This window comes from Pan troglodytes, chromosome 3 (assembly GCF_028858775.2).
Source record: "Pan troglodytes isolate AG18354 chromosome 3, NHGRI_mPanTro3-v2.0_pri, whole genome shotgun sequence".
NCBI lineage: Eukaryota > Metazoa > Chordata > Mammalia > Primates > Hominidae > Pan > Pan troglodytes.
The window spans coordinates 54,159,073-54,185,016 of NC_072401.2; the positions used below are offsets into that span (position 1 = coordinate 54,159,073).

Here is a 25,944-nt window from a genome sequence, read left to right on the forward strand (position 1 = left end):
CTCTACAGGAAAGAAAAAGTGATTTGTGATTTAAGCGTGGTTTGAGGGAAATGATACTGGAGTTTCACAACTGACTACAATTGAACATCCATCATTATGTTCAACCAAAGTCTTCCCTGCAACTTCTCAGTGGCCCATCCTACTTTTGCTCTGTGGCTAAAATAGAAAAAATTAGTTTATTCCCACCTAACTGATATACCTTGGAAAAGACCAGTTTATTTCCAGTTTCTCTTCTTGAAGTTAAACATTACCATTTCCTTAATAACCCTGGTCACCTTTGTTTAGGTGGACTTCAGAGTGTTAACGTTTTCCCTCTGAATTATGGTGCACAGAGTAACTCCTTCCGTGTGGTTGGACCCAACTCCTTCCACGTGGTTGGACTGGTATACAAGAATATAACCAGGAGTGAGCTTTGCTGATTAAATTATACTCGGTGCTATTCAGATTTGAATTCCGATCTTGTCTGTTGTTTTGGAGCCTTGGTATCAATGCTGTTCTTTCCTATAATCCCCTCTCCTTAGAACACTAAAAAGTTAGTTTCTGCAGCCACACCAGTTTTAAGAGTAGAAGAATGTACATTTTGTTTACCTTTCCTTCCTCTAGTTCATTCTGCATGTACTTGCTTCCTCCTTTACATAATGAGGATAGCAGCATAGCCTCATTTGAGAGAATTCCTAGCCTTGGTTAATATAGCATATTGAATCATCCTAGGGCATGATTGCTTACTGAGAAAAAAACGAAAGTGTTCCGCAGTTAGTTGAGCTTGGTGATATGTTTGCATTGAGAAGAAATGGAACTCCATAGTGTCAGCTGCATCAGTATTAAAGTCGGTTTTCTCTCCACAGCTTTTCCTCTTCAATTTCTATCCCTTTTTGCAAAGGTTTCTGCAGCCCCACCAAAGAGGTAAGCTGCCACTTGCCATGTTTCTTTGGTGGCCTTGGTAATAGAATAAACATGCAAAGTCTTTTGTTCTGGAATCACTAAAGACAGGAGTGCAGTGTGCTCTACATTAGAGATGTGAAGAGAAGCCCTTGTTTTCTTTCTAGAGTTTGCTATGGGTTTGTCGTTATCCTCAACTTTAAGAAACCATTGTTTTTTTAAAACAACAACAACTGCCGGGCACAGTGGCTCAGGCCTGTAATCCCAGCACTTTGGGAGGCCAAGGTGGGTGGATTACCTGAGGTCAGGAGTTCAAGACCAGCCTGGCCAACATGGTGAAACTTCATCTGTACTAAAAATACAAAAATTAGCCGGATGTGGTGGCAGGCACCTGTAATCCCAGCTACTCAGGAGGCTGAGACAGGAGAATCGCTTGAACCCAGGAGGCGAAGGTTGCTGTGAGCCAAGATTGTGCCCTTGCACTCCAGCCTGGGTGACAGAGCAAAACTCTGTCTCAAAAAGAAAAAAAAAGAAAACAACAACAACAAATTGGTTTCTCAAAGCAAGTCTTCTTGTAATACTGTAAATACTCATGGAAAATTCTTTTTTAAAAAATTGACGTTTTATTGCATCTTCATTTAAGATTTGATCTTACTGCTCACATTGACCTCGCATGCATTCTCAGTGAAAAACAACACAAAAGCAGGAAAGAAGAGATGATTGTTCTTGTCTTTGAACCTGAACCAAAGTAGGAAGGAAACTAACATTTATTCAGTATCTAACATGGACCAAGCACTGTGCTAAGTGCCTTACGTACGTCATTTTTTCTAATCCTCACATTAATCTTGTGAGGTATACAAAGAGAGGGAAAAAAAAGACTAGAGTCACTCAGCAAATAAATGGAAAATCAGGATTCACCTCACTTCTTTTGCCAGTGGCCTTGTTACCTATGCTATGCTGCCCCTTTGAAAAGAGACTGTGTGTGTGTGTGTGTGTGTGTGTGTGTGTGTATGCATTCATTCAGCAAGTATTTAATGATTTTTATGCCAGGCACTGCATTAAGACAGTACGAATTCCATAGTAAACGTAAAACAAGGTCCTTACCCTCATGGCTTACATCTGGAGGCAGATGTAGATGTGCTATATATAATATGTCCAGATAAAGATAAGTGTTTTGAAGGAAAAGGAAGCAGGATAAGGACAATAGGGAGTGTCGGGATGGGTTCTGTTTTACATTGTGTGGTCAGGAGAGACTTTTTGATAAGGCAGCTATTGAGCAGGGACCTGAAGAAAGTGAGGGGGTAAGCCAAGCAGATATCTGGGGATTGAGTGTTCCAGGTGGAATAAGCAGCAATACCATTTAGACCAGAATGAGCTTGCCATGTTTGCTGTGGTCCTCAGAGGCAGGGTGATACACTGACCGTGACCTTTCTGTTCTCTTATGTTTTCAGAAGTAACAAAGATCCTTCTGTTTGCTGCACAAGCATCTCATCACCTAGTACCCCCAGAGGTGAGAACCTGTAACCTGACTTCTGGACCTAGGGCATGGATGACAGTGTTACTGTTAGGTACTTCAGGATCTATCGGGGGAACCTGCCCCCGATAATTCAACGTGGGTTTTTTTCTATTTCTTGTCGGATGGTCTGAGAAATGAAGGGAAAGAGTACAAAAGAGAAAAATTTTAAAGCTGGGCGTCCAGGGGAGACATCACATGTCGGCAGGTTCTGTGATGCCCCACAAGCTGCAAAACCAGCAAGGTTTTATTAGTGATTTTCAAAAGGGGAGGGAGTGTAAGAATAGGGTGTGGGTCACAGAGATCACATGCTTCACAAGGTAATAAAATATTACAAGGCAAATGGAGGCAGGACGAGATCACAGGACCAGGGCGAAATTAAAATTGCTAATGAAGTTTCGGGCACGCATTGTCATTGATAACATCTTGTCAGGAGACAGGGTTTGAGAGCAGACAGCCAGTCTGACCAAAATTTATTAGGCGGGAATTTCCTCATCCTAATAAGCCTGGGAGTGCCACGGGAGACCGGGGCTTATTTCATCCCTTATCTACAACCTTAAAAGACAGATGTCCCTAGAGCGGCCATTTCAGAGACCTACCTCTAGGAACACATTCTCTTTCTCAGGGCTGTTCCTTGCTTAGAAAAATAATTCAGCAATATTTCTCCTATTTGCTTTTGAAAGAAGAGAAATATGGCTCTGTTCTGCCTGGCTCTCAGGCAGCCAGACCTAATGGTTATCTCCCTTGTTCCCTGAACATCGCTGTTACCCAGTTCTTTTTTCAAGATTTCATATTGTTTAAACAATTTGTGCAGTTAACACAATCATCACAGGGTCCTGAGGCTACATACATCCTCAGTTTATGAAGATGACGGGATTTAGAGATTAAAGACAGGCATAGGAAATCACAAGAGTATTGATTGGGGAAGTGATACATGTCTATGAAATCTTCACAATTTATGTTCAGAGATTGCAGCAAAGACAGGCATAAGAAATTATTAATTTTGGGAACTAATAAATGTCCATGAAATCTTCACAATTTATGTTCTTCTGCCATGGCCTCAGCTGGTTCCTCCATTCGGGGTCTCTGACTTCCCACAACAAGGGTCATTTTTCCCACAAGGGTTACTGTCCCCCCTTCCCTCACCGTTTTCTTCTTTTAATAGATAGAAGAGACACTAACTCTTAAGGGGATCTACACAGAAGTTCAGTTGTACATCTCATAAAAAGTGAAGTTTCCTTCAGACAAGTTGTTTAGAATTCTGATTTTCTTTAATAAGCAAATTTTGTATAACTAGGGGAGGTCAAGAATATTAGTAAATTTATAGAGTAATTCCTTTCTTTGGTTTAGTCTGAGGATAGCCAAGAAAAACACTGAATTCCTAAGTGGAGTGTTTTCTTCTGTCTTCCTTAATCTTGATTACTTCCAATTCCTAAACTGAAGGTGGAAGGCTGGGTTTTCCACTATGAATAATCTATTGTCCTTTCATTCTTAAGTGTTTGTGTATGCAGACATTTAATCAGCACCCATCTCTTTTTTGTTTCCAATTCAGATTATTCAATCATTGCTTATGACTGTGGCAAACAATTTTGTTACCGACAAGAACTCTGGAGAAGTCATGACAGTAGGGTATGTAGAATCTGGTTGGAGGCAGAAGATACATTGTTTTATGGACTAGATTTGCTATAAGTTACCAAGATGTAAGATTGTAGCTGGTAGTATCACCTCTATAAAATTGGTTTAAAATATATTTCAGTCTTTTTGGGAGGCTTGATAATATTTTTATTGGTCAGAATTTTGAGAAGGGAGCCAGAGAAAAGATACTTGTCCTTCTAATTAGCATTTTTGTTTTTTAGCAGTTTTACTTTTACAGATGAATAATTGATTAGCAAACTAAGTGCTTTTCCTCTGATCTCCCACCCTGAACTTTGTACTGCTAATAAAATAAATATTTGGCTCCTAGTTCTGGAGCTGGGAAGTCCAAGGGCATGGCATTGGTGTCTGTCTGGCACCTGGTGGGGGCCTCGTTGCTGCATCATTGGCAGAAGGCACAAGGGGAAGAGAGCCCAAGAGCCAACAGAGGGCCAAACTCACTTTTTTATAACTCACTGGTGATAAGGGACCTTCTCCCAAGATAACAACATTAGGCCTAATCACCTCTTAAGAGTCTCTCCTCTTTGAACTACAAACCACTGCTCAACGAAATAAAAGAGGATACCAACAAATGGAAGAACATTCCATGCTCATGGATGGGAAGAATCAATATCATGAAAATGGCCATACTGCCCAAGGTAATTTATAGATTCAATGCCATCCCCATCAAGCTACCAGTGGCTTTCTTAACAGAATTGGAAAAAAACTACTTTAAAGTTCATATGGAACCAAAAAAGAGCCCACATTGCCAAGACAATCCTAAGCCAAAAGAACAAAGCTGGAGGCATCACGCTACCTGACTTCAAACTATACTACAAGGCTACAGTAACCAAAACAGCATGGTACTGGTACCAAAACAGAGATAGAGACCAATGGAACAGAACAGAGCCCTCAGATATAATACCACACATCTATAACCATCTGATCTTTGACAAACCTGACAAAAACAAGAAATCGGGAAAGGATTCCCTATTTAATAAATGGTGCTGGGAAAACTGGCTAGCATATGCAGAAAGCTGAAACTGGATCCCTTCCTGACACCTTATACAAAAATTAATTCAAGATGGATTAAAGACTTAAATGTTAGGCCTAAAACCATAAAAACCCTAGAAGAAAACCTAGGCAATACCATTCAGGACATAGGCATGGACAAGGACTTCATATCTAAAACACCAAAAGCAATGGCAACCAAAGCCAAAATTGACAGGTGGGATCTGGTTAAACTAAAGAGCTTCTGCACAGCAAAAGAAACTACCATCAGAGTGAACAGGCAACCTACAGAATGGGAGAAAATTTTTGCAATCTACCCATCTGACAAAGGGCTAATATCCAGAATCTACAAAGACCTTAAACAAATTTACAAGAAAAAATCAACCCCATCAACAAGTGGGCAAAGGATATGAACAGATGCTTCTCAAAAGAAGACATTTATGCAGCCTAAAGACACATTAAAAAATGCTTATCATCACTGGCCATCAGAGAAATGCAAATCAAAACCACAATGAGATACCATCTCATACCAGTTAGAATGGCGATCATTAAAAAGTCAGGAAACAATAGGTGCTGGAGAGGATGTGGAGAAATAGGAACACTTTGACACTGTTGGTGGGACTGTAAACTAGTTCAACCATTGTGGAAGACAGTGTGGTTATTCCTCAAGGATCTAGAACTAGAAATACCATTTGACCCAGCCATCCCATAACTGGGTATATACCCGAAGGATTATAAATCATGCTGATGTAAAGACATATGCACACGTATGTTTATTGCAGCACTGTTCACAATAGCAAAGACTTGGAACCAACCCAAATGTCCAACAATGATAGACTGGATTAAGAAAATGTGGCACATATATGCTATGGAATACTATGCAGCCATAAAAAAGGATGAGCTCATGTCCTTTGCAGGGACATGGATGAAGCTGAAAACCATCATTCTTAGCAAACTATCGCAAGGACAGAAAACCAGACACCACATGTTCTCACTCACAGGTGGGAATTGAACAATGAGAACACTTGGACACAGGATGGGGAACATCACACACCGGGGCCTGTCGTGGGGTGGGGGTAGCGGGGAGGGATAGCATTAGGAGATATACCCAATGTTAATGACGAGTTAATGGGTGCAGCACACCAACATGACACATGTATACATATGTAACAAACCTGCACGTTGTGCACATGTACCCTATAACTTAAAGCATAATAATAATAAAACAGTGAAAAAAAAGTCTCTCCTCTTTAAACCATTACAGTGGCAATTAAGTTTCGACATGAGTTTTGGAGGGAACATTCAAACCATAGAACCCTGGAACAAGTGATTTATTATTGAAGCACTCTTTTTTCCTAGGGCAATTTAGTAGCCCTTTTGGTTGATTAAAAAACACTTCTTAATGAGTATAATCACTGGTTTAAGGATTGTCTAATCTGTCCTGATAAGTAAGTGATATGCTGAACAGCAGCTTTTTATTTTCCTTGGAAAATATTGCAGGATAATAGCCCTAAAGACTTTAACCTTTCTTATTTGAGCTAGTCCCATCTCTTCTTACAGTTGGCAAGTAAATGCTTCTCTGATTTAGTGTGCCGGACACTGTTCCTTATTCCACCAGTAGAGGAAATGGCAGTAACTGGAATAAAAGCCCTCTAAGGCTGCCTACCTCACATTCTCTAACATGCTGCAGTTTTGGAGACCTAAGCTATATAAAACCCAACGTGTTTTCCTTTTGAGTTAATCTTTTTAGGAAGTCTTCCTGTGTTGAATCATGAAAAAATTGCTATTCGGGCTCTTTTAAACTTTGTTTTTCTTTTTCTAGAATCAATGCTATAAAGGAGATAACAGCTCGATGTCCTCTGGCCATGACTGAAGAACTTCTCCAAGACCTGGCTCAGTATAAAACACACAAGGATAAGAGTAAGCTGCATGTTACTCTCTACACACCAAAGAGTACAGTGTGACTCCTTTTTACCTCATTGTACTCTATGGGCCAGAATTTCTAATTAAAAGTATTATTTTACAGATGTAATGATGTCTGCTAGAACTTTGATTCACCTCTTCCGAACACTGAATCCTCAGATGCTGCAGAAGAAATTCCGGGTAGGTAAAGCACACTTATGTTGGTCTAAAGGTTATGGTCTCACAAACTGAGAGAAATTTCCTACAATTAGGATTTTAGTACTTATGATGCTTCTGTTATGATTACATGGTTATGATGCACACGGTTGTATTCTTTAAGCTTGGAATCAAATACCATGGCCCTGAATATTTTATAGTTGGCACATATTCATTGATGATGACTGTGTCTTGAAGACCTATCAGGCTGTTTCAGCTTGAAAGCTTTTAATGTTATTAACAGATCGGAATCTCAAAGATCAGTCAGTAGCTGATGCCAGTTTTGTGAACAGGCTATTGCACAGCCAGATATTACCTCTTTCAAGTTGGAAGGGAGGAGGGATGCATGTATGTAACAGAAAGAGAGATGACGTTTTTCAAGACTTAAAAAATTAGAGCAGTTACTCTCTAATAACTACCAGTGTCTTGATCTAGATCAAAACACAACAAGAAAATAGCGGACAGATTGCTGGCTGGGGATTTATTTTGACCTGAGACATAAGCAAACTGTTTCTGTCATTTGGTTACCAGCATTTTTTATAGTGCTCCCTTTTAAATTCATAATTTTGTTAGCTGGGTGTGGTGGTGCGTGCCTGTAGTCCCAACTACTAGGGAGGCTGAGGTGGGTGGATCCCTTGAGCCCAGGAGGCGGAGGTTGTAGTGAGCTGAGATTGTACCACTGCACTCCAGTCTGGGCAACAGAGCAAGACCCTGTCTTCAAATAAATAAATAAAATAAATTCATAATTTCAGAGACTACCTTTCATGATTAAGGTTTTATGAGCTAAGCAACTTATTACAAACAATTTCTTTTCCTTTAGGGTAAGCCTACAGAGGCCTCCATAGAAGCAAGAGTACAAGAATATGGAGAATTAGATGCTAAAGATTACATTCCAGGAGCAGAAGTTCTGGAAGTTGAGAAAGAAGAGAATGCTGAAAATGATGAAGGTTGATTTTTATTTCACCCTTATTTTGGGCAAAACACTCCTGCAGTATCTGTGCAGACCTTTAAATTGTATACTATTTGAACATTCATTCAGCAGATATTTATTGAGCAATGACTATGTGCCACACACTGTTAGAAGTATGGGGGATCAATTGAGCATGGTTCCTCCTCTTGCGGAACTTATGTTCTAGCATAGGAAATGCCTTTTCATGACCTTCGGGGTGGCTGCCGCTCATCCAAGGGCATGCTGTTTGGTGCTTGAGAAAGACAATGATCTTGTGTTTGTTGCCTAGAAAAAATTACGGGGGTTAGCCCTTAGAGGAATCCCCCAAAATTCTCCTTGTTGAAGGAGAATGCATGTTGAATTTGTGGGCAAATACTCGAGGAACTCCATTCTAATTTCCAGAGTCGTGTATTCTTCCTGTCCATTCATTCATTATTCAGCAAATCTTTTTTTTTTTCCCCCACGTTGGAGTCTCGCTCTTGCCCAGGCTGGAGTGCAGTGGTACGATCTCAGCTCACTGCAACCTCCATCTCCCAGGTTCAAGCGATCCTCCTGCCTCAGCATCTTGAGTAGCTGGGATTACAAGCGTGTACAGCCATGCCTGACTTATTTTTTTATTTTTAGTAGAGATAGGGTTTCACCATGTTGGCCAGGCTGGTCTTGAACCCCTAACCTCAGGTGATCCTCCCATTTTGGCCTCCCAAAGTGCTGGGATTGCAGGCGTGAGCCAGTGCACCCAGCCTATTTGATCAAAGCCCTCTTAAGCATTTGCTGTGAGCCAGCCACTGCCAATGCAAAGATGAATGGTATTATTTCTGCTCTAGAGGGCTTCCAAAGGGCTGAAGAATGAAGTGTTAACAGGATTTATGATTGGAGTGGGTGGGGGCATAAGGGCAGGAGAGCAGTCAGGTCCACCTCGGAAGTTTTTTTTTTAGTTTTTTTTTTTTTTTTTTTTTTTTTTTTTGAGACAGAGTCTTGCTCTGTCGCCCAGGCTGGAGTACAGTGGCGTGATCTCGGCTCACGGCAAGCTCCGCCTCCTGGGTTCACGCCATTCTCCTGCCTCAGCCTCCCGAATAGCTGGGACTACAGGCACCCGCCACCACACCCAGCTAATTTTTTGTATTTTTTAGTAGAGACGGGGTTTCACCGTTTTAGCCAGGATGGTCTCAATCTCCTGACCTTGTGATCCGCCCGCCTCAGCCTCCCAAAGTGCTGGGATTACAGGCGTGAGCCACTGCGCCCAGCCTTTTTTTTTTTTTTTTTAAAGGGCTTTGGAGAGATGGTGACTGATGAGCCAGGTATTTGGCAAGGAATGCTAGAATAGCAGAGACTTTCCAGGCAAAGTGTGAGCAAAGTCTTGAAGGATTTAGGGAACTAACTATTAGAATGTAGGATACAAGATGGGACATAGAAAGACAGGAGGCTTGAGATAGAGTTTGGAGACCTTTTCATACTTGGTTATGTATATGCCAGACAAAAGAGCTGGCACGTTCTCTTAAAGATCATAGGGAGTCATGGAAAGATTGCAGTGTCTGTGATTTAGAAAATTTAAACTGTGGTGGCTCCATTAAGAAGCCTGATACCTTTTTATTGAGGTGTCTTCAGGATTCTTTAACATCCCAAATATTCTACCTCAGTTGTCTGAATGACTAACTAGATTCTCATACATGGGTAACACGCATAGGACAAATTAGATGCTTGCTGCGTGGCCAGGATAAATGTACAAGTGCAGTTTTGATGGACACAGTTGGTTTAGTTGAAAGAACATGACCCTAAAGGTAGACATGATTTTCATGATTTCAGTGTAGGATGCCTTTTTAGCGGTGTGGCTTGGGGCACATTACTTAACTCTGAGCATCTGTTCCTTTTCTTTGGAGTTATGAGGGTTAGAGAGAGTGATTTGTAAGGTTTTGACTCATGGTAGATACTTGATCAGTGCCTATTTCCTATTCCTTAGATTAACTAAAGGCACATTGCTTATTTAACAATAAATATTGCTCAGTTCTTGGTTAATAATGTATCTGTTCAAGGTTCATTACTTTTCTGTTGCTTGCTTCATCTCAACTTTATGTTGAATGTGCAACATAAAATGGCAGTAGTGGGTTTGCTTTTTTCACGCAGATGGATGGGAAAGTACTAGTCTCAGTGAGGAGGAGGATGCTGATGGTGAATGGATTGATGTGCAACACTCTTCCGATGAAGAACAGCAAGAAATCGTAAGTCTGAAAATTTCATCTTATAACCTGGTGTTTATTAAGACGTAATTTATTCTGGGCCTTGTTGGGAGGCTACAATTTAAATGGCTGAGCTCTCACTTGAGCTGGTAGCCATTTAAGCCCTTGTGTGGTTTCAAGTCCAAGAAGCTGAACAGCATGCCCATGGAGGAGCGGAAGGCCAAAGCTGCAGCCATCAGCACTAGCCGAGTTTTAACTCAGGAAGACTTCCAGAAAATCCGCATGGCCCAAATGAGAAAAGAACTTGATGCTGCCCCCGGGAAATCCCAGAAGAGGAAATACATTGAAATAGACAGTGATGAAGAGCCCAGGTAAAATGGCACATCCACTTTAGTACTTCAGTCAGCTCATGTGGTAATGAAAGCATCAGGAAACAGAATTCCATTCTTGTTTCATGTGTTATTTTTCCCTCACCCCAGGGGTGAATTACTTTCTCTTCGGGACATTGAACGCCTTCATAAAAAGCCAAAGTCTGACAAAGAGACAAGACTAGCAACTGCAATGGTGAGTGAGCATATCATTCCTAGTTTTTTAAACAGAAAGCAAATAAAATGAAACATAAGCCAGAACTTGTATAGCCACAGAATGGCAATTTTTAAAAATGTTTTAAATAAAGGTATAATTAACACAGAAATTAAAATGCACAGATATTAGATGTTCAGTTAGAGGAGGGGTTTTGTTTGGGTTTGCTTTTGTTAGTATGTTTGTTTGTTTGTTTTTTGCGACAGTCTCTCTCTGTCACCCAGGCTGTAGTGCAGTGGCACAATCTCAGCTCACTGCAACCTCTGCCTCCTAGGTTCAAGCGATTCTCCTGCTTCAGCCTCCTAAGTAGCTGGGGTAACAGGTGTCTGCTACCACGCCCAGCTAATTTTTGTATTTTTAGTAGAGTCAAGGTTTCGCCATGTTGGCCAGGCTGGTCTCAAACTCCTGGCCTCATGCGATCCACCCGCCTCAGCCTCCCAAAGTGCTGGGAGTATAGGCATGAGCCATTGCGCCCAGCCGGTTAGATGAGTTTTGACAACTGTATATAGCCATGTAACCACCACTCAAAACAAGGTAGAGAGCACAGGAAGGCAGTATTACATGTCTGTATTGTCGGGAAGCCACTATATTTATCAAAGCTAAGAGAAAAGTAGGAATGTGTTTACAGTCACCAGTGAAAAGCCAGAGCCAGTTGGAGTCTGCCTGTGGCTAGTGCTGTGGCTGCTCATGTCTGTGTCCTGCCTACATTTCCAACATCATTTTCTGTATCTCCACTTGTTTGAGACACTGTCCCCTCCTAGTTCCACCTCATCCTCTGTCTTCCATGTGTCCTTTCTCCTCCACACCTTTGTGTGCACTGTCCCTTCTTCCGGAAATGCTCTGTCTTTCCCCTCCTTTCCCTTACCATGAATGCCTTCATCCTGCAAAAAAACAAAAAAAAAACAAAAAACAGTCTACCTGTCTCCCTTTCTAGGAAGTTCCCCTGACCTCACCAGGCTAAATTATGACTTTTCTTCCACCGAGCTCCCCTTGCTCTGTTATAATACTGTATGGCCATTTCTTGGTCCCAAGGAGCAAAGACTGTGTCCTGTCCATTTTGTGCCCTTGGCTTCTGACACAGAGGAGACATTAATGTTGATTAGATGACTCCTAAAGTATGTTGTTGAAGAAGAAATATCAAACTTTTTGTTCTGGTAGGCTGGAAAGACAGACCGAAAAGAATTTGTGAGGAAGAAAACCAAAACAAATCCATTTTCCAGTTCGACAAATAAAGAGAAGAAAAAACAGAAGAACTTTATGATGATGCGGTATAGCCAGAATGTCCGGTCAAAAAATAAGCGTTCCTTCCGAGAAAAACAGGTGAGTTCCACTTGAAGCTTGGGTGGCAAGAACAGCACTGTAATTCCAAGACAGCTTTACATTTGAGACGGACTTGCGGCTTCTGAAGACTGGGCATTATTGTGTGTGTCTTGGGAGCATTGTTGGAGAGCATTGTTGGAGAGTTCCCATTAATGGGAGCATTGTTGGAGAGCATGGAGAGGTGAGAAGGATTCAGGGTATGTAAATCCCAGACCTGACTTGATTGAGACTCAGCTGTGGGACCAGAGGGGAATCCATTTTCCTCCAGTATAAGTAAAGGAATGCAAGCTAGATCATCCATGAGGTTCCTTCCCATGCTAAAATTCTCTGACATTTGACCTGTGAAATATAATATCAAAATTAATTGAATAACTTTTTAGTGCCAATTTTATGCCTGGTTTTTTGAGACAGGGTCTCACTCTGCTATCCAGGCTGGAGTGCAGTGGTGCAGTCACAACTCACTGCAGCCTCATGGCTCACTGCAGCCTCGACCTCCCAGGCTCCAGTGATTATTGCGGGATCTGGCCAGCAGCCCGCAATGCAACGGGGCTCTTTCTTTATTCCCAAGTGGAAAGGCAGGTCGAGAAATAAAAGACACAAACAAGATAGTGAAAGTTGGGTCCAGGGGTGGTCACTGCCTTCTGGTCCTGCGATGCTGCCAATGCACTGGATATACCACCATTTATTATTAAGTTTAGTGAGAGTGGGCGTAGGTTAGTGAGGGATTTAGGGTCGTTTGATTATGAGGTGAGATGGTCACATGGGGATGAAGTAATTCTTTAACATAACATTGGTATGCAGAAGTACAGTATACAGAGATAAGAATTTACAATATAGTGTGTGCATCAGCAATTTCTAACAGAGCCTTAAAACAGAAACACAGTCTATCCATAACCTACGTTTAGCAAGATATTAATCAGCAGTAACAGTTGCAGCAAAAACTGGTTGTAAACAATCAATAGAAACAGGACGTGAAGCTAGACAACTGGTTAGACCACAAATTCTCAGAAGGTAGTATGCCTTACTCTTGAAGAGACCTACAAGAGCCGTGGCAAGATAAGGGCGTTTATAACCCTATCTTATCCATATGGACAGGCGCCCCTCATGCATCCATTTATAGGCTCTCCACAAGGGTCACATTCCATTCCCAGAGCTATGAACATCTGCTTTTCTGGGATAGGAATCTTGGTGATGTGAAACCTCCCTGACTGCACGTCCGTTCATAGGCTCTCTGCAGGGGGAAGCACATCATGTGCTGTTGGCTCATTCTGGCAGCCCAACCTGGCATTGTTTTTACACAATCTTGCATGCAATTTTGTATTTACAATAATCAGGAGCATTTCATCTTTTATTCTGTAGCAATAGATTCAGGGGGTCTCCCTACAAGTGATCCTCCCACATCAGCCCTCCAAGTAGCTGGGACTACAGGCGTCTGCCACCACACCCGGCTAATTTTTGTATTTTTTGTAGAGATGGGGTTTTGCCATGTTGCCCAGTCTGGTTTCGAACTGCTGGACTCAAGCAGTCTGTCCACCTCAGCCTCCCATAGCGCTAGGATTATAGGTGTGGGTACTTTTCTCTTTTTTTTTTTTTTTTGAGACAGAGTCTCGCTCTGTCACCCAGGCTGGAGTGCAGTGGCGCAATCTCAGCTCACTGCAAGCTCTGCCTCCCGGGTTCACGGCATTCTCCTGCCTCCACCTCCCAAGTAGCTGGGACTACAGGTGCCCGCCACCACGCCTGGCTAATTTTTTTGTATTTTTAGTAGAGACGGAGTTTCACCATGTTAGCCAGGATGGTCTTGATCTCCTGACCTCGTGATCTGCCTGCCTCGGCCTCCCAAAGTGCTGGGATTACAGGCGTGAGCTACTACCGCGCCTGGCCCCAGGCGTGGGTACTTTTCAAAAACCAATAATTTTGTGCGGTGATATCTCAGAAACAGTTTCAGAAAAGCAATGCAAAATAAATAGTGTGTTGGCATGATCCTTCCTGTATGTGCCCTTTTGAAAGCCCTGATGTTTACAGGCTTTGGGATTACATTTTATCCATTCATGGCCTTTGAATGGTAATCCCATGCTACTTAGGCAGCTCGTTTATTTCAGTTATTCATTGTGATAAAACAAGTTTATGCTTTTGTATCTTTCTCTCCTTGTGGTGTAGCAGTGTATCCAAATATCATTCTGAAGAATTGCCAGGATATCAGCTCTGGGTTAAACAGTCTCATATTGTGAATCAGTGTTCCTAAATAGCTAGCCAAGGATCAGCCTGCCAGCACTGAATGTAACGGCCAGCCCTCTAGGGCAGTGCTGTGTCTGTGGGTTCCAAGTCAGTATTCACTGAATTAAGGTACCATTTAGCTCTCCCTGTTGACTCTTTCTAGTTCTAAACTGTGTTCAACAACATCATTTAAATAATGACAGCATTTTTAATAGAAGCTGTTGAAACTGAGGTGAAAGGAAAGGTGCCACTTAGGATTTTAAGTACTCTAAATTTTGCCACATTCTCCTAAAATTATAATAGGATTGACTTAAATCCATTAGTCTGTCCTTCACTGGCCCTTACTAACATTTCAGGGTTGAGGAAGTATTAATTACCCTGTTGGTAGGCCTTGTTTCATTATGAGGTTTCTGTGAGCTTGTTATATTTTAGTTAGGGCTCCCCCCACCCCTACTTCCTTTGTTTTTTAGCATGCCTTTTCTGGCATGAAGGGAAAGCCCAGCTTTGCTCCTTGCAAGCACCTCGAGTCATAAAATAACTCTCAAAGATTGAAGAATCTTTTTGAGAGTAAATTAAGATTTCATTGGACATATGCACTTGTTGGTTCAAGAATGTTTTTTCTTGTTCTCCAATTTTCTTGTCATTTGGAACCTGATATTAATCAGAATTTCTATGTGTGTCTCTTTGCCCTGTATTTTCTTCAAGATCTCTTCATTATAAACATAAACTTCTAAGTTCCTGATTTTCTCTGTTCTCCCCTTTAGACCAGTACTGTTCAATAGAAATATGATGTGAACCACATATATCACTTAAAAATAAACAAGTAAAAAAAGAGGAAATTGTAACAATATATCTTATTTAACCCAGTATATCTAAAATAGTATCGTTTCAACATGTAGTTCAACATATAAAAATTATGAGTGAAATATTGTACATTTTTGTTTTTGAGCTAATTGAAATCAGCATGTCGTTAACACTGCAGCACATCTCAATTTGGACTAGCCACATTTCAAATGCTCAGTAGTCACATGTAGTTAGTGGCTACCCTATTGGACAGAACAGTTACAGAGCATCCCCAAACTGCCCTGTGACCCCAAAGGCCCTGTGAGAAAGGAGCATCACACTTCACACCCTCCCCTACCCTTTGGTGATATTTCAGTGTCTTAAATAAAGGGATCTTACCTGGCTTGAAAGTGTACGTGAGGTCTTACTGTAAATTGTTAGAATATGAAGAGGTGACTGGGATGAGACTAGAAGAGGGAAGTAAAGCATAGGATAGGGAAGGAGAGGAGGATCTTGCAGTAAAGCCTGTAGAAAGATAAAAGAAGAAAAGGGGGATATACCTGTTCCTTTTCTTTAATTGGTGGCATTTGAAGGGGAAGGAACTGAAATATGTGTGAGAGTAGGCTGTGCTTTGCTACAAAGCTTAATGAGTGGGAGTAAATTCCCATAACCAACATTAGCTAACACATTTAGTTCTTAGCATGAGACTTCACTATTCCAGGGCTTTCCATTTATTAACTTGTTTAATCAGTAAAAAACAGTATGTGCAGTTACTGTGATTAAACCAATTTTGCAGATGAGGAAAATAAGATAGAATTAGATGAATCTGGAAAATACCTCCTTAGCCAAATTAAGTTGAAATGAACTTACAGATTTTTGTTCTGCCTTAAGTATCCCAGCTCTTCTGCTTTTCTGGAAAGACATACCAAGACCCAGGTGTGAGTTAAAGGCAAAGAGTCAACTGGAAATCATAAAATCCAAAAAGTTTGAACATTTGTATGTAGAGCCAGGTAACTTCTACCCCGAAACTGTTTTAGGTGTATCTTGTTAAAATTTAAGCTAGAATTTTAAAATAAAAATTAAATAAAAGCTAGAGATTTTTAAAAGTTTCTAGGACAAAGAATAGTGCTTGGGAATTAATGGAATAGTATCCATCACAAACTTAAGATGTATACATTGGTCTTAGTTAACTTTAATTTTGGTTTATTTTTGATCATCTTTAATACTATGTTTGCTTTCTTTTGACATGTAAAACTTTATAAGGGCTTTTGTAGGTTTGCTTCAGACACTGATCCTTCAGTCTTCTTTTTCTGTAGATGTTAAATTCTTCACCTTCCAGTTCTACCCTGGGGATCTTGAAGAACCCAGCCTCTGGTTAGAGACAAACCCCAGGAGATGAAAGCCTAGACTGAGTCTCATTATGATATACAATTCACTGTTTTCATTCTTTATGTTCACTTTACATACTTCCAACACAAAATAATTAAACAAGTTAAAAATTAGAGCCTGTATTAACTAGAATAAATATTTTGCCATAAGCTACAATTGTCAGGGCTTCAATTTCTGAGTTAATATCTTCATGTTTGAGCCATTATAAAGGGTTAGTGTTAGCATATACTTAGAACATTTTCTTAGTAAGGTATCACTTTTCTTTGTTTCAGATTTTATATTGATAGAGTTATCATAAATCTACACAAGTGCTGAATGCCATTTTAAAGTCTTTGAGTGATCCATACATGCCATATTTAGTGGAATATATGTGATATTGGGAAAGGTGATTGATTATGAAGAAAAATCTGTTTTCCTGTTACTTTTAATTTAGACAATGTATTCCATCCACAACTCCAAAATATTGAGAGCCACATAGACCAAATAAGTATTATTTATTATCCCTGGAGACAGGGATAATAAATAGTAGTCTCTGCATTCCATAGCTGCTCCTGTTTTGAGCTTATGCCTCCATGAGTTGGGAACAGCAGTCAAGAGTTTTGCATATTTCCTAGCAGTAATATGCCCCATCCTCGATTCAGATGTGATCTGTTTTGGAATATTTTATCATTTATAGTTTTTCAGGATGGTGTATTGACTTGGTGATTCCTTTTTAGTAAACTTTCATGTAACCAAATTCGTATAATAGGGTACCCAAGAGTTATCATGTTTCAATACTTTTTTATCTTACAGTTGGCACTACGAGATGCACTTTTGAAAAAGAGAAAAAGAATGAAGTAACTTCCTGGCAAGTTTTCCATTCCTAGAAGAATGCTAAGTTTGTGTCATTGCTCTGAAAATTGGTAAATCAAGCATGTTTGTTTACATTAAAAAGTCCAGACACACTGTATTGTGAAAACTGCTGAACATGTGGCAGCAATTTTGTGTTTTTATTTTGGAGACGGCTAATGGTAGGAATGTTAATGTAAATGGTGGTAATGTAAAATCATTTCATTTATCATTCATGCAAAAAAAAGTATGTATTGAGTGCCTATTCATTGTCACTGTAGATGTAAAACGAATGAGCTGTAACCCCTTCACTCAAGGCATTCACAGCTTAGCTGTGAGGGTGGACACACATATGTGTATTTACAGTGCAGTGTAAATAGTTCTGTAGTAGAGGTTAACTCCATATTTCTGTGAGGTCACTGAGGCCTTATGGACTAACTCTGTGAGGATAGGAGTTATATATTCTTATAAAACAAAACAAAACAGGACAATGTTACAAGAGTAAGAGGTTCTTACTTGTACATAGGCTTTCCTGCTGAAAACAGGCCCCTGCTGTACAGATTTTGGGTACATAATTTAGCTCTTTTAGTCAATCCAAGAGATTTAAGTGACCCCCTGTGTGGTTTTTTTTTTTTTTTTTGAATGCCATGTAAAGGCTTTTTGGTTAAGACCTCACTTTTAAAACTGCCTTAAGTATAAATAGTACCTTTGGAATATATTTAGTTCATCATTTGAGCTGCCTTCATACTGGTTTCCTCAGCCTTCCTTCAGCCTGTAATATTTTTAGCTCACTGTTTACCTTGTCTCAATAAAAGGTTTCTAATGCCAAATACGTACCTTTGTATGTGGAGTGGTGTGTGGTGTTCTACGTTCCACAGGCGTGCTACATCCATTTCAGGGGACAGTCTGTTTGCATGCAATTTTTTGCATTTGGAAATAGTTTGGTGCCTTTTGCTTCAGCTTTCTCAGATAATGTTGTGGTAGATGTTACCTCAAGTTAGAGTAAAGAGCAATTTTCTGCACTCAGAAAGCATTTTCTTTTTTATTTATTTATTTGTTTTTTTTTTTTTTTGAAACGAAGTTCACTCTTGTTGCCAAGGCTGGAGTGCAATGGCACGATCTTGGCTCACCACAACCTCCGCCTCCCGGGTTCAAGCGATTCTCCTGCCTCAGCCTCCCAAGTAGCTGGGATTATAGGCATGCGCCACCACGCCCGGCTAATTTTGTATTTTTGTTTTAGTAGAGACGGGCTTTCTCCCGATGTGAGGTGATCCCAGAGTGCTGGGATTACAGGCGTGAGCCACTGCGCCTGGCCTAGAAAGCAATTTCTAAAACCAGTGTTCTTATTTCCTTTCCAGTTTCTTCTGTTCACTTTCTACATTCAACTTCAGTTTTATTTCAATGAGACTTAGAGACTTTCCCTAAAATGCCCCAGATTGCTGTTGGGGGATTAGTCAAGTCACCAGAGTCAAGCCCCAGCAACTACAGTGCTTTACAGGAAGTGTTCGATGCAAATTTGTATATTTTAGACCTGAAACTGCTCCTTTTTTTTTTTTTTTTTTTCCGCATTTTTGAACTGGGTGTCTCCTCCCGTGTCTGGATCCAGAAAGTGAAAAAAATTCAATTCAAAAATAGCAACAAGTTTTTATAGCTTTATTGTGTGAATTGTGATGGCGCCTGGAAGTTTCATCCTTCCTCTAGATTTTCCCACTCAGATACCAAGAGACCAAAGTCCATTCTGTGTTCTGACTTCTGTTCTTCTACTGTGCCCTCACCCTCTTCTTAACTAGCCTTTCTTACATGCAAGACAGAAAGATACCGTATGTGGTTTATAAATGCATATTCTGAACTTTTATTTCTTTAATCCCATAGTATCTTATTTCTATCTGATTCCTTTTATTGTTTTCCAAATCTTCTCTTGAGAATATTTTGTTTGCTATCCATTTGAAGATGAGATTCTCAGAAGGGTGAATGCTTCAGTAGAGGGTAGGTGAGCTTGCAAGGTGAATTCTACTTTGAAGAAGTCATCAGTGTCTGAACATGAGCTATTTAGTCTCAAATTTTGTCAACATAGAGAATGAAGCCATTCAGGGATGAACTTAACTTTGTCCAGGCTCATAATATATAAAAGTGGTATATAAATCCAGAATGCTGATATATTAGCTATATGATCTCAGCAAGTGACCATGGTTAATATAAATGTTATTTCTTCATAGTCTAATCCTTTGAAAATTTACTCTGTATAGACTTGCATTGCAACTCCATTTCAACTAGAATGTTTACTCAGAATATTCTGTTCTTTAAACTATTTTAGATAACACATTTTAAAACCATATATAGATAATATAGTTCTACCAAGTGACAGTCTTTCATCAATTGCTTATGTTCTTTTGAAATGTACTTTACGAGATTTTTAAAAAGATCTTAAATATGAATAAAAATATAGGACAATGACTTGTAGCCTTTTCTCTTACAAGGTCAAGGCTCTAGAAAGAACCTTTCCGATCCTAGCAGAGTCTTTGGTCTGCACGTGTTTACAAATGCAAATAAAAGCAGAGAACACAGCTAATTCTGTACTGCTTAAATAGCATAAGCTTATATTTGTATAGACCATTTCTTAGGTAGTAAACTTATTTCCTTCTGTAGATTCTGCTTTCATGTTTTGTCAGTCCAATCCCAGTGTGAAGATGGTTGAATAAAACTATCATTTATCCACATGATAGAGTATTATGCAGCCATTATTATAATAAGCATTTCCCATTGTAAACATTTCCAGTGTTTACAATGTCTTTTGTTCTTTTCAAAACAGGCTGTTCGTGTTCTTTTCTGCCAAGGCAGGCAGATCACCTTGTTCTTTTCCAGCCCAGGCTGGAGAGCACTGGAACAATCTCAGCTCACTGCAACCTCTGCCTCCCGGGTTCAAGCGATTCTCCTGCCTCAGCCTCCTGAGTAGCTGGGATTACAGGTGCCCGCCACCACACCCAGCTGATTTTTGTATTTTTAGTAGAGACAGGGTTTCACCATGTTGGCCAAGCTGGTCTCGAACTCCTGACCTCAAGTGATCCACCTTTCTCAGCCTCCCAAAGTGCTGGGATTATAGGCGTGAGCCACTGTACCTGGCCACTATTATTTTCAAAAGCAGAGTATAAAATGATAAAGAAGCCTGGGCAACATGGTGAGACCTTGTAAAAATTAGCCAGGTGTGATGGTGCATGCTTGCCATACCAGCTACTCAGGAGGCTGAAGCAGGAGGATCGTTTGAGCGCCGGAGGTCAAGGCTGCAGTGAGTAAAGTTCAAGCCTCTGTAGTTTAGCCTGGAGCGAGACCCTGTCTCTAAATAAATAAAATGATCAAGTGGTTTTAAGACAATTTCTTTACACTTTTAATCTCTGAAATTGAGATGTTTAAAAATGTTTGCAGCCAGACAACAGTCTTGATGTAGTTGTCATTGCCTGCACATTCACAAACCTGGTCTGCTATTTTCACTTGACATCTGCTAACATGAAGCAGGGACCAACGTCAAAATTTGCAGAATGGGAATTAGTAGCCTCTATGAAAATTCCAGAAAAAAACTGGAATTTTAAAAAAATTCCAAACTCTTTATCGACATATAAAGAAGAGTACAAGTACCATCAAGTGTACTTAAACTCAATGAATTTTCACAAGCTGAATACATTCCTGTAACCAGCACTCAGATTAAGAAACATTACAAACACCTTGAAACCTCCTTCGTGAGTGGAGAACTTTTAAGAAATGAGGCATCACTAAGACTTTTATTTTTTCTTTCAGAGACTGGGTCTTGCTCTGTCACCTAGGCCAGAGTGCAGTGGTGCAATCAGAACCCACTGCAGCCTTGAACTCCTGGGCTCCAGAGATCCTCCACAGGCCCAGGCCAGTATGCCTGGCTATTAATCATTTTTTAAAATTTATTTTTAATAGAGACAGGGTCTCGCGATGTTGCCTAGGTTGGTCTCAAATTTCTGACCTCAAGTGATCCTCCCACCTTGGCCTCCCAAAGTGCAGGGATTACAGGTGGGAGCCACCATGTCTGGCCAGCACTAAGATTCTTTTTTTTTTCTTTTTTTTTTTTTTTTGAGACGGAGTCTCACTCTGTCACCCAGGCTGGAATGCAGTGACACGATCTCGGGTCACTGGGATTACAGGCGCACACCACCATGCCCGGCTAATTTTTTGTATTTTTAGTAGAGACGGTTTCACCATGTTGGCCAGGCTAGTCTCGAACTCCTGACCACCTCTAGTGATCCACCGTCCTCGGCCTCCCAAAGTGCTGGGATTACAGGTGTGAGCCACCACATCCAGCCAAGATTCTTAATGGCACAGAAAAGTGGTGTGGTGTGGAAAAACACGGGTATCTGTAGTCAAATGGTGATTCAGGAGAATCTAATTCTGAATGCAAAGAAGCTTAAGCAATACCTTAATTTATTTCACTTTTTAAAAACATAGAAGAGTAGATATGTGATTTTCAAATAATTTTGACAAAAAACTTAAGAAAACTCTTCCAATACATACACATTTTTAAATTCTAGTAAGACAGCGTATCATAGTTTAAATGGCAGTGAATTTTTCTTCAAGATACATAAAATAATGGTGCTTCGTATAACTACAATTTCATAAATATGCATATGAAAGTAGTTCTAGGTTTGGGTGATGGGAATATAACTGATTGGATTTTTTCCTTTACATTAAAAAAATTTTTTTTACAGCTCATGGCCATGAACTCCTTTACATTTTAAATATTTTGTAATGTTGCTTATCAAACATTTCTACTAAAAATTTTTTTAATCTAAAATACTTCTAGTTCCATCTTCGTAAGATCCAATTTTGTTGTACTTGCTATTCCTAATATCTATGTTACCATCAGAGGTGTTTTTAAAAGAAATTTGGCCAAGGAGGAAAAGAAAATTAAGAACAAAATGGAAACCCTAATTCTGGGAAATGTTACAAAAGGGGAAGTTTAAAAGAATTACATGGAAACTAAGAATAAATGATATTCAACAGAACATCTTGTTTTAAGGATACTTAAATCTTTTTAAATCTTTTAAACATTTTATCATTTTGTGATTTTTAAAAAACATACATATAGAAAATAATGAAACTTGTTCATCTCCAAGTTTTATTCAGTGTTAATATTTTGCTTTTTTAAAAAATTAAAAACTAGAACATTAAGAGTATAATTATGTCTCAGCCATTTCCCCGCCTCTTCTCAGGGATAACCCTTATCTAGAAGTTGATGAGCATTAAGAGTATAACTATGTCCCACTCAGCCATTTCCCACCCCCTTCTCAGGGATAATCCTCATCCAGAGGTTGATGCCTGTCATTCCTGTAGTTATTTTTTCTTTCCCTTGTATATTTGTATGTATATATAAATTTTTACATAAGCAGTATCATTGTATAAATTCTTTTGCTATGTAACTCAACATTAGATTCTTGATAGATGAAGATTCATTTTAATTGTTGTGTAGTTTCCATTGTTTATTCATACATCCACAATTTATCATTCTACCAAAAAGCAGTTAGGTTGTTTTCCACTTTTTTTGCTATTTAAAAACCTTGCAGGCTGGGCACAGTGGCTCACGCCTATATCCCAACACTTTGGGAGGCTGAGGCAGGCAGATCACCTGAGGTCAAGAGTTTGAGATCAGGCTGGCCAACATGGTGAAACCCTGCTCTACTAAGAAATACAAAAATTAACTAGGCATGGTGGCACATCCCAGATACTTGGGAGGCTGAGGCAGGAGAATCACTTGAAGGCAGGAGGGGGAGGTTGCAGTGAGCTGAGATCGCACCACTGCACTCCAGCCTGGGTGACAGAGTGAGACTCCCTCTCAAAAAAATTAACTGATTAATTAATTTAATTAAAACCTTGCTGCAGTAAGCATCTTTGAACATGTCTTCTAGGGTTCATGGTCTTAGAGTTTTTTCTTTAAACAAAGTTTAGATAGAAAACTAAAAATGGGCTGGGCACAGTGGCTCACGCCTATAATCCCAGCACTTTGGGAGGCCAAGGCAGGCGGATCACTTGAGATCAGGAGTTTGAGACCAGCCTGGCCAACATGGTGAAACCCTGTCTCTATTAAAAATGCAAAAACATTAGCCAGGTGTGGTGGTGTGCATCTGTAATCCCAGCTACTCAGGAGGCTGAGGCAGGAGAATTGCTTGAACTTGGGAGGCAGAGGTTGAGTGAGCTGAGATCACGCTACGGCACTCCATCCTGGGCGACAGAGCAAGATTTTGTCTCAAAAAAAAAAAGAAAAAAGAAATCCAGAAAACTGAAAATGAAATCACTGGGTTTGTAGGGTCTGCAATTCTTCAACTTTACTAGGCAATATTGAATTACACTATATTCTCGTCAGTAACTCATGTAAGTTTGTATCTTACTACATCCATGTCAACAAGATGTTATTAGACTTTGAAACTTAAGACAACCCTTTGTTTATGAAATGGTATCATGGTTTAATTTGCATTTCATTGATTACTAGAGAGGTTGAAATAACTTCACATTTTTATGTTCATTTGGGTTTTCCTCTTTTTATAGCCTTTTGTTTTCCTTTTTTTTTTTAGTAATAAAAACATAGGAGATCTTTACGTATTCTAGATACTAATTCTTTATCAATTACCTGTGTTGCAGATATCTCCACAGATAAACAATGCGATATCTATGATAAACTAAGTTCCCATGTATACTTTGGGCCTAGGATTTTCAAAACCATTTCTGGATCCTTTTTAACAGTCCTTGCTCTAGCTTCTCTCTTTCCTCTCATATTTGACTATAAGCAGCAAGAAGCCAGGTAGCAACTTTGACATTTTGCTTGGAGATCTAGCTAGAGTACCTAGTTCCTTAGGTACATTTTTCTGTGTTCCGCATTCCTCTAGGTGATCATGTTAAACATTCTGGCACTACATAACAAAGGAACCTCTTACTTCCAGTTTCCAATAACATTCTCACTTCTGAAGTGGCTAGTGCTGGCAGTCTCCTTCAAGACCATCAGACTGTTTCTTTCTTAGGATGGTTTGTTTCTCAAGGGATTTCTACTAATCATCAGACTTCTACTAATCATCAGTCTGTTAGGAACTTTAGGCTCTCATTAACATTCTGCTCAAAATTATTACAGTTTCTCCCTACTACCAGTTCCAAAGCAATACATTTTTAGGCATGTGTTATGGTAGCACTACACTTACGTTCCCAAACAAATCTATATTGATGATCTATTTGTCACATACCAACTTACCTCAAAACTTAGTGGCATAAGGCGATAAACATTATTTCACAGTTTCTTTTTTTTGGGGGGGAGGGGTACAGTCTCACTGTCACCCAGGCTGGAGTACAGTGGTGCGATCTGGGCTCACTGCAACCTCCATCTCCTGGGTTCAAGCAATTCTCCTGCCTCAGCCTCCCGAGTAGCTAGGATTACAGGCACCCCCCACCATGCCCAGCTAATTTTTATATTTTTAGTAGAGACGGAGTTTCACCATGTTGGCCAGGCTGGTCTCAAACTCCTGACCTCCAGTGATCTGCCCGCCTCAGCCTCCCAAAGTGCTGGGATTACAGATGTGAGACACCGTGCCCGGCCTGCTTCACAGTTTCTATGGGTTAGGAATTTGGGGGTGGCTTAGCTGAGGCAGGAAGGTCCACTTCCACTATGGCTCACTCAGATGGCTTGACAAGAAGCCTCAGTTCCTCTCTGGCTCTTGGTAGAAGCTCAGTTCCTCAACAAAGGGACTTTCTTTTTTCTTGTTTTTCAATTTTATTTACTTCTTTTTTGGAGACAGGGTCTCACTTTGTCACTTAGGCTGGAGTACAGTGGCGTGATCATAGCTCACTGCAGCCTCAAATTCCTGGGCTCAAGTAATCCTCCTACCTCAGCCTACCAAGTAGCTGAGACTAGAGATACGTGCCACCATGCCCGGCTAATTTATTTTTATTTGTTTGTACAGATGGGGTCTCACTGTTGCCCAGGCTGGTCTCCAACTCCTGGGCTCAAGCAGTCCTCCTGCCTGACTCTCCAAGTGCTGAGATTTGTGTCCAGCCACAAAGGGACATTTTCATAGGGCTTCCTCAGGACATGACAATGGGCTTCCTATAGTGAGCAATTCAAGAGAGCAAGGAGAAACCCACAGTGTCTTTTGTGACCTAGTCTCGGAAGTCAACCACCAGCAATTCTGATTCTATTCATTAAACCAAGTGACCTCAGATGATCAGCCAGCCAACGTGCTGGGATGACAGGCATGAACCACCATGTCTGGCAAGAAATTTTGTAATTCCTTTAAGTTTTATCCTTAAAAACAAGTGATTGATTATAAAAGTTGTATTTCTTCATCCTAAAATTGGTAAAAAATAAAAAAAATGTGTTTAGTTTCTACTATCCATTTAGTTGTTTTTTTTTTTTTTTTGAGACAAAGTTTTGCTCTTGTCACTCAGGCTAGAGTGCATTGGCACAATCTCGGCTCACTGCAACCTCTGCCTCCCAGGTTCAAGAGATTCTCCTGTCTCAGCCTCCCAAGTAGCTGGGATTACACCATCACGCCCGG

The 25,944-nt window shown here is 40.2% G+C and overlaps 1 protein-coding gene across 2 annotated transcripts in view; it reads left to right on the plus strand.

The window, feature by feature from the left end:
* SDAD1 (SDA1 domain containing 1) overlaps positions 1–18,224 on the plus strand; it is a 41,061-nt gene extending 22,837 nt beyond the window's left edge. For both annotated transcript variants that reach the window (XM_001152368.6, XM_001152561.6), the window contains exons 12-22: positions 846–903; positions 2,331–2,389; positions 3,945–4,021; positions 6,858–6,955; positions 7,062–7,138; positions 7,974–8,100; positions 10,224–10,318; positions 10,457–10,647; positions 10,756–10,840; positions 12,017–12,178; positions 17,357–18,224. In XM_001152368.6, coding sequence (XP_001152368.1) covers positions 846–903; positions 2,331–2,389; positions 3,945–4,021; positions 6,858–6,955; positions 7,062–7,138; positions 7,974–8,100; positions 10,224–10,318; positions 10,457–10,647; positions 10,756–10,840; positions 12,017–12,178; positions 17,357–17,404 — 1,077 coding nt within the window. In that variant the 3' untranslated portion in view covers positions 17,405–18,224. The remainder of the gene's footprint in view (positions 1–845; positions 904–2,330; positions 2,390–3,944; positions 4,022–6,857; positions 6,956–7,061; positions 7,139–7,973; positions 8,101–10,223; positions 10,319–10,456; positions 10,648–10,755; positions 10,841–12,016; positions 12,179–17,356) is intronic.
* Positions 18,225–25,944: the final 7,720 nt, after the last annotated feature.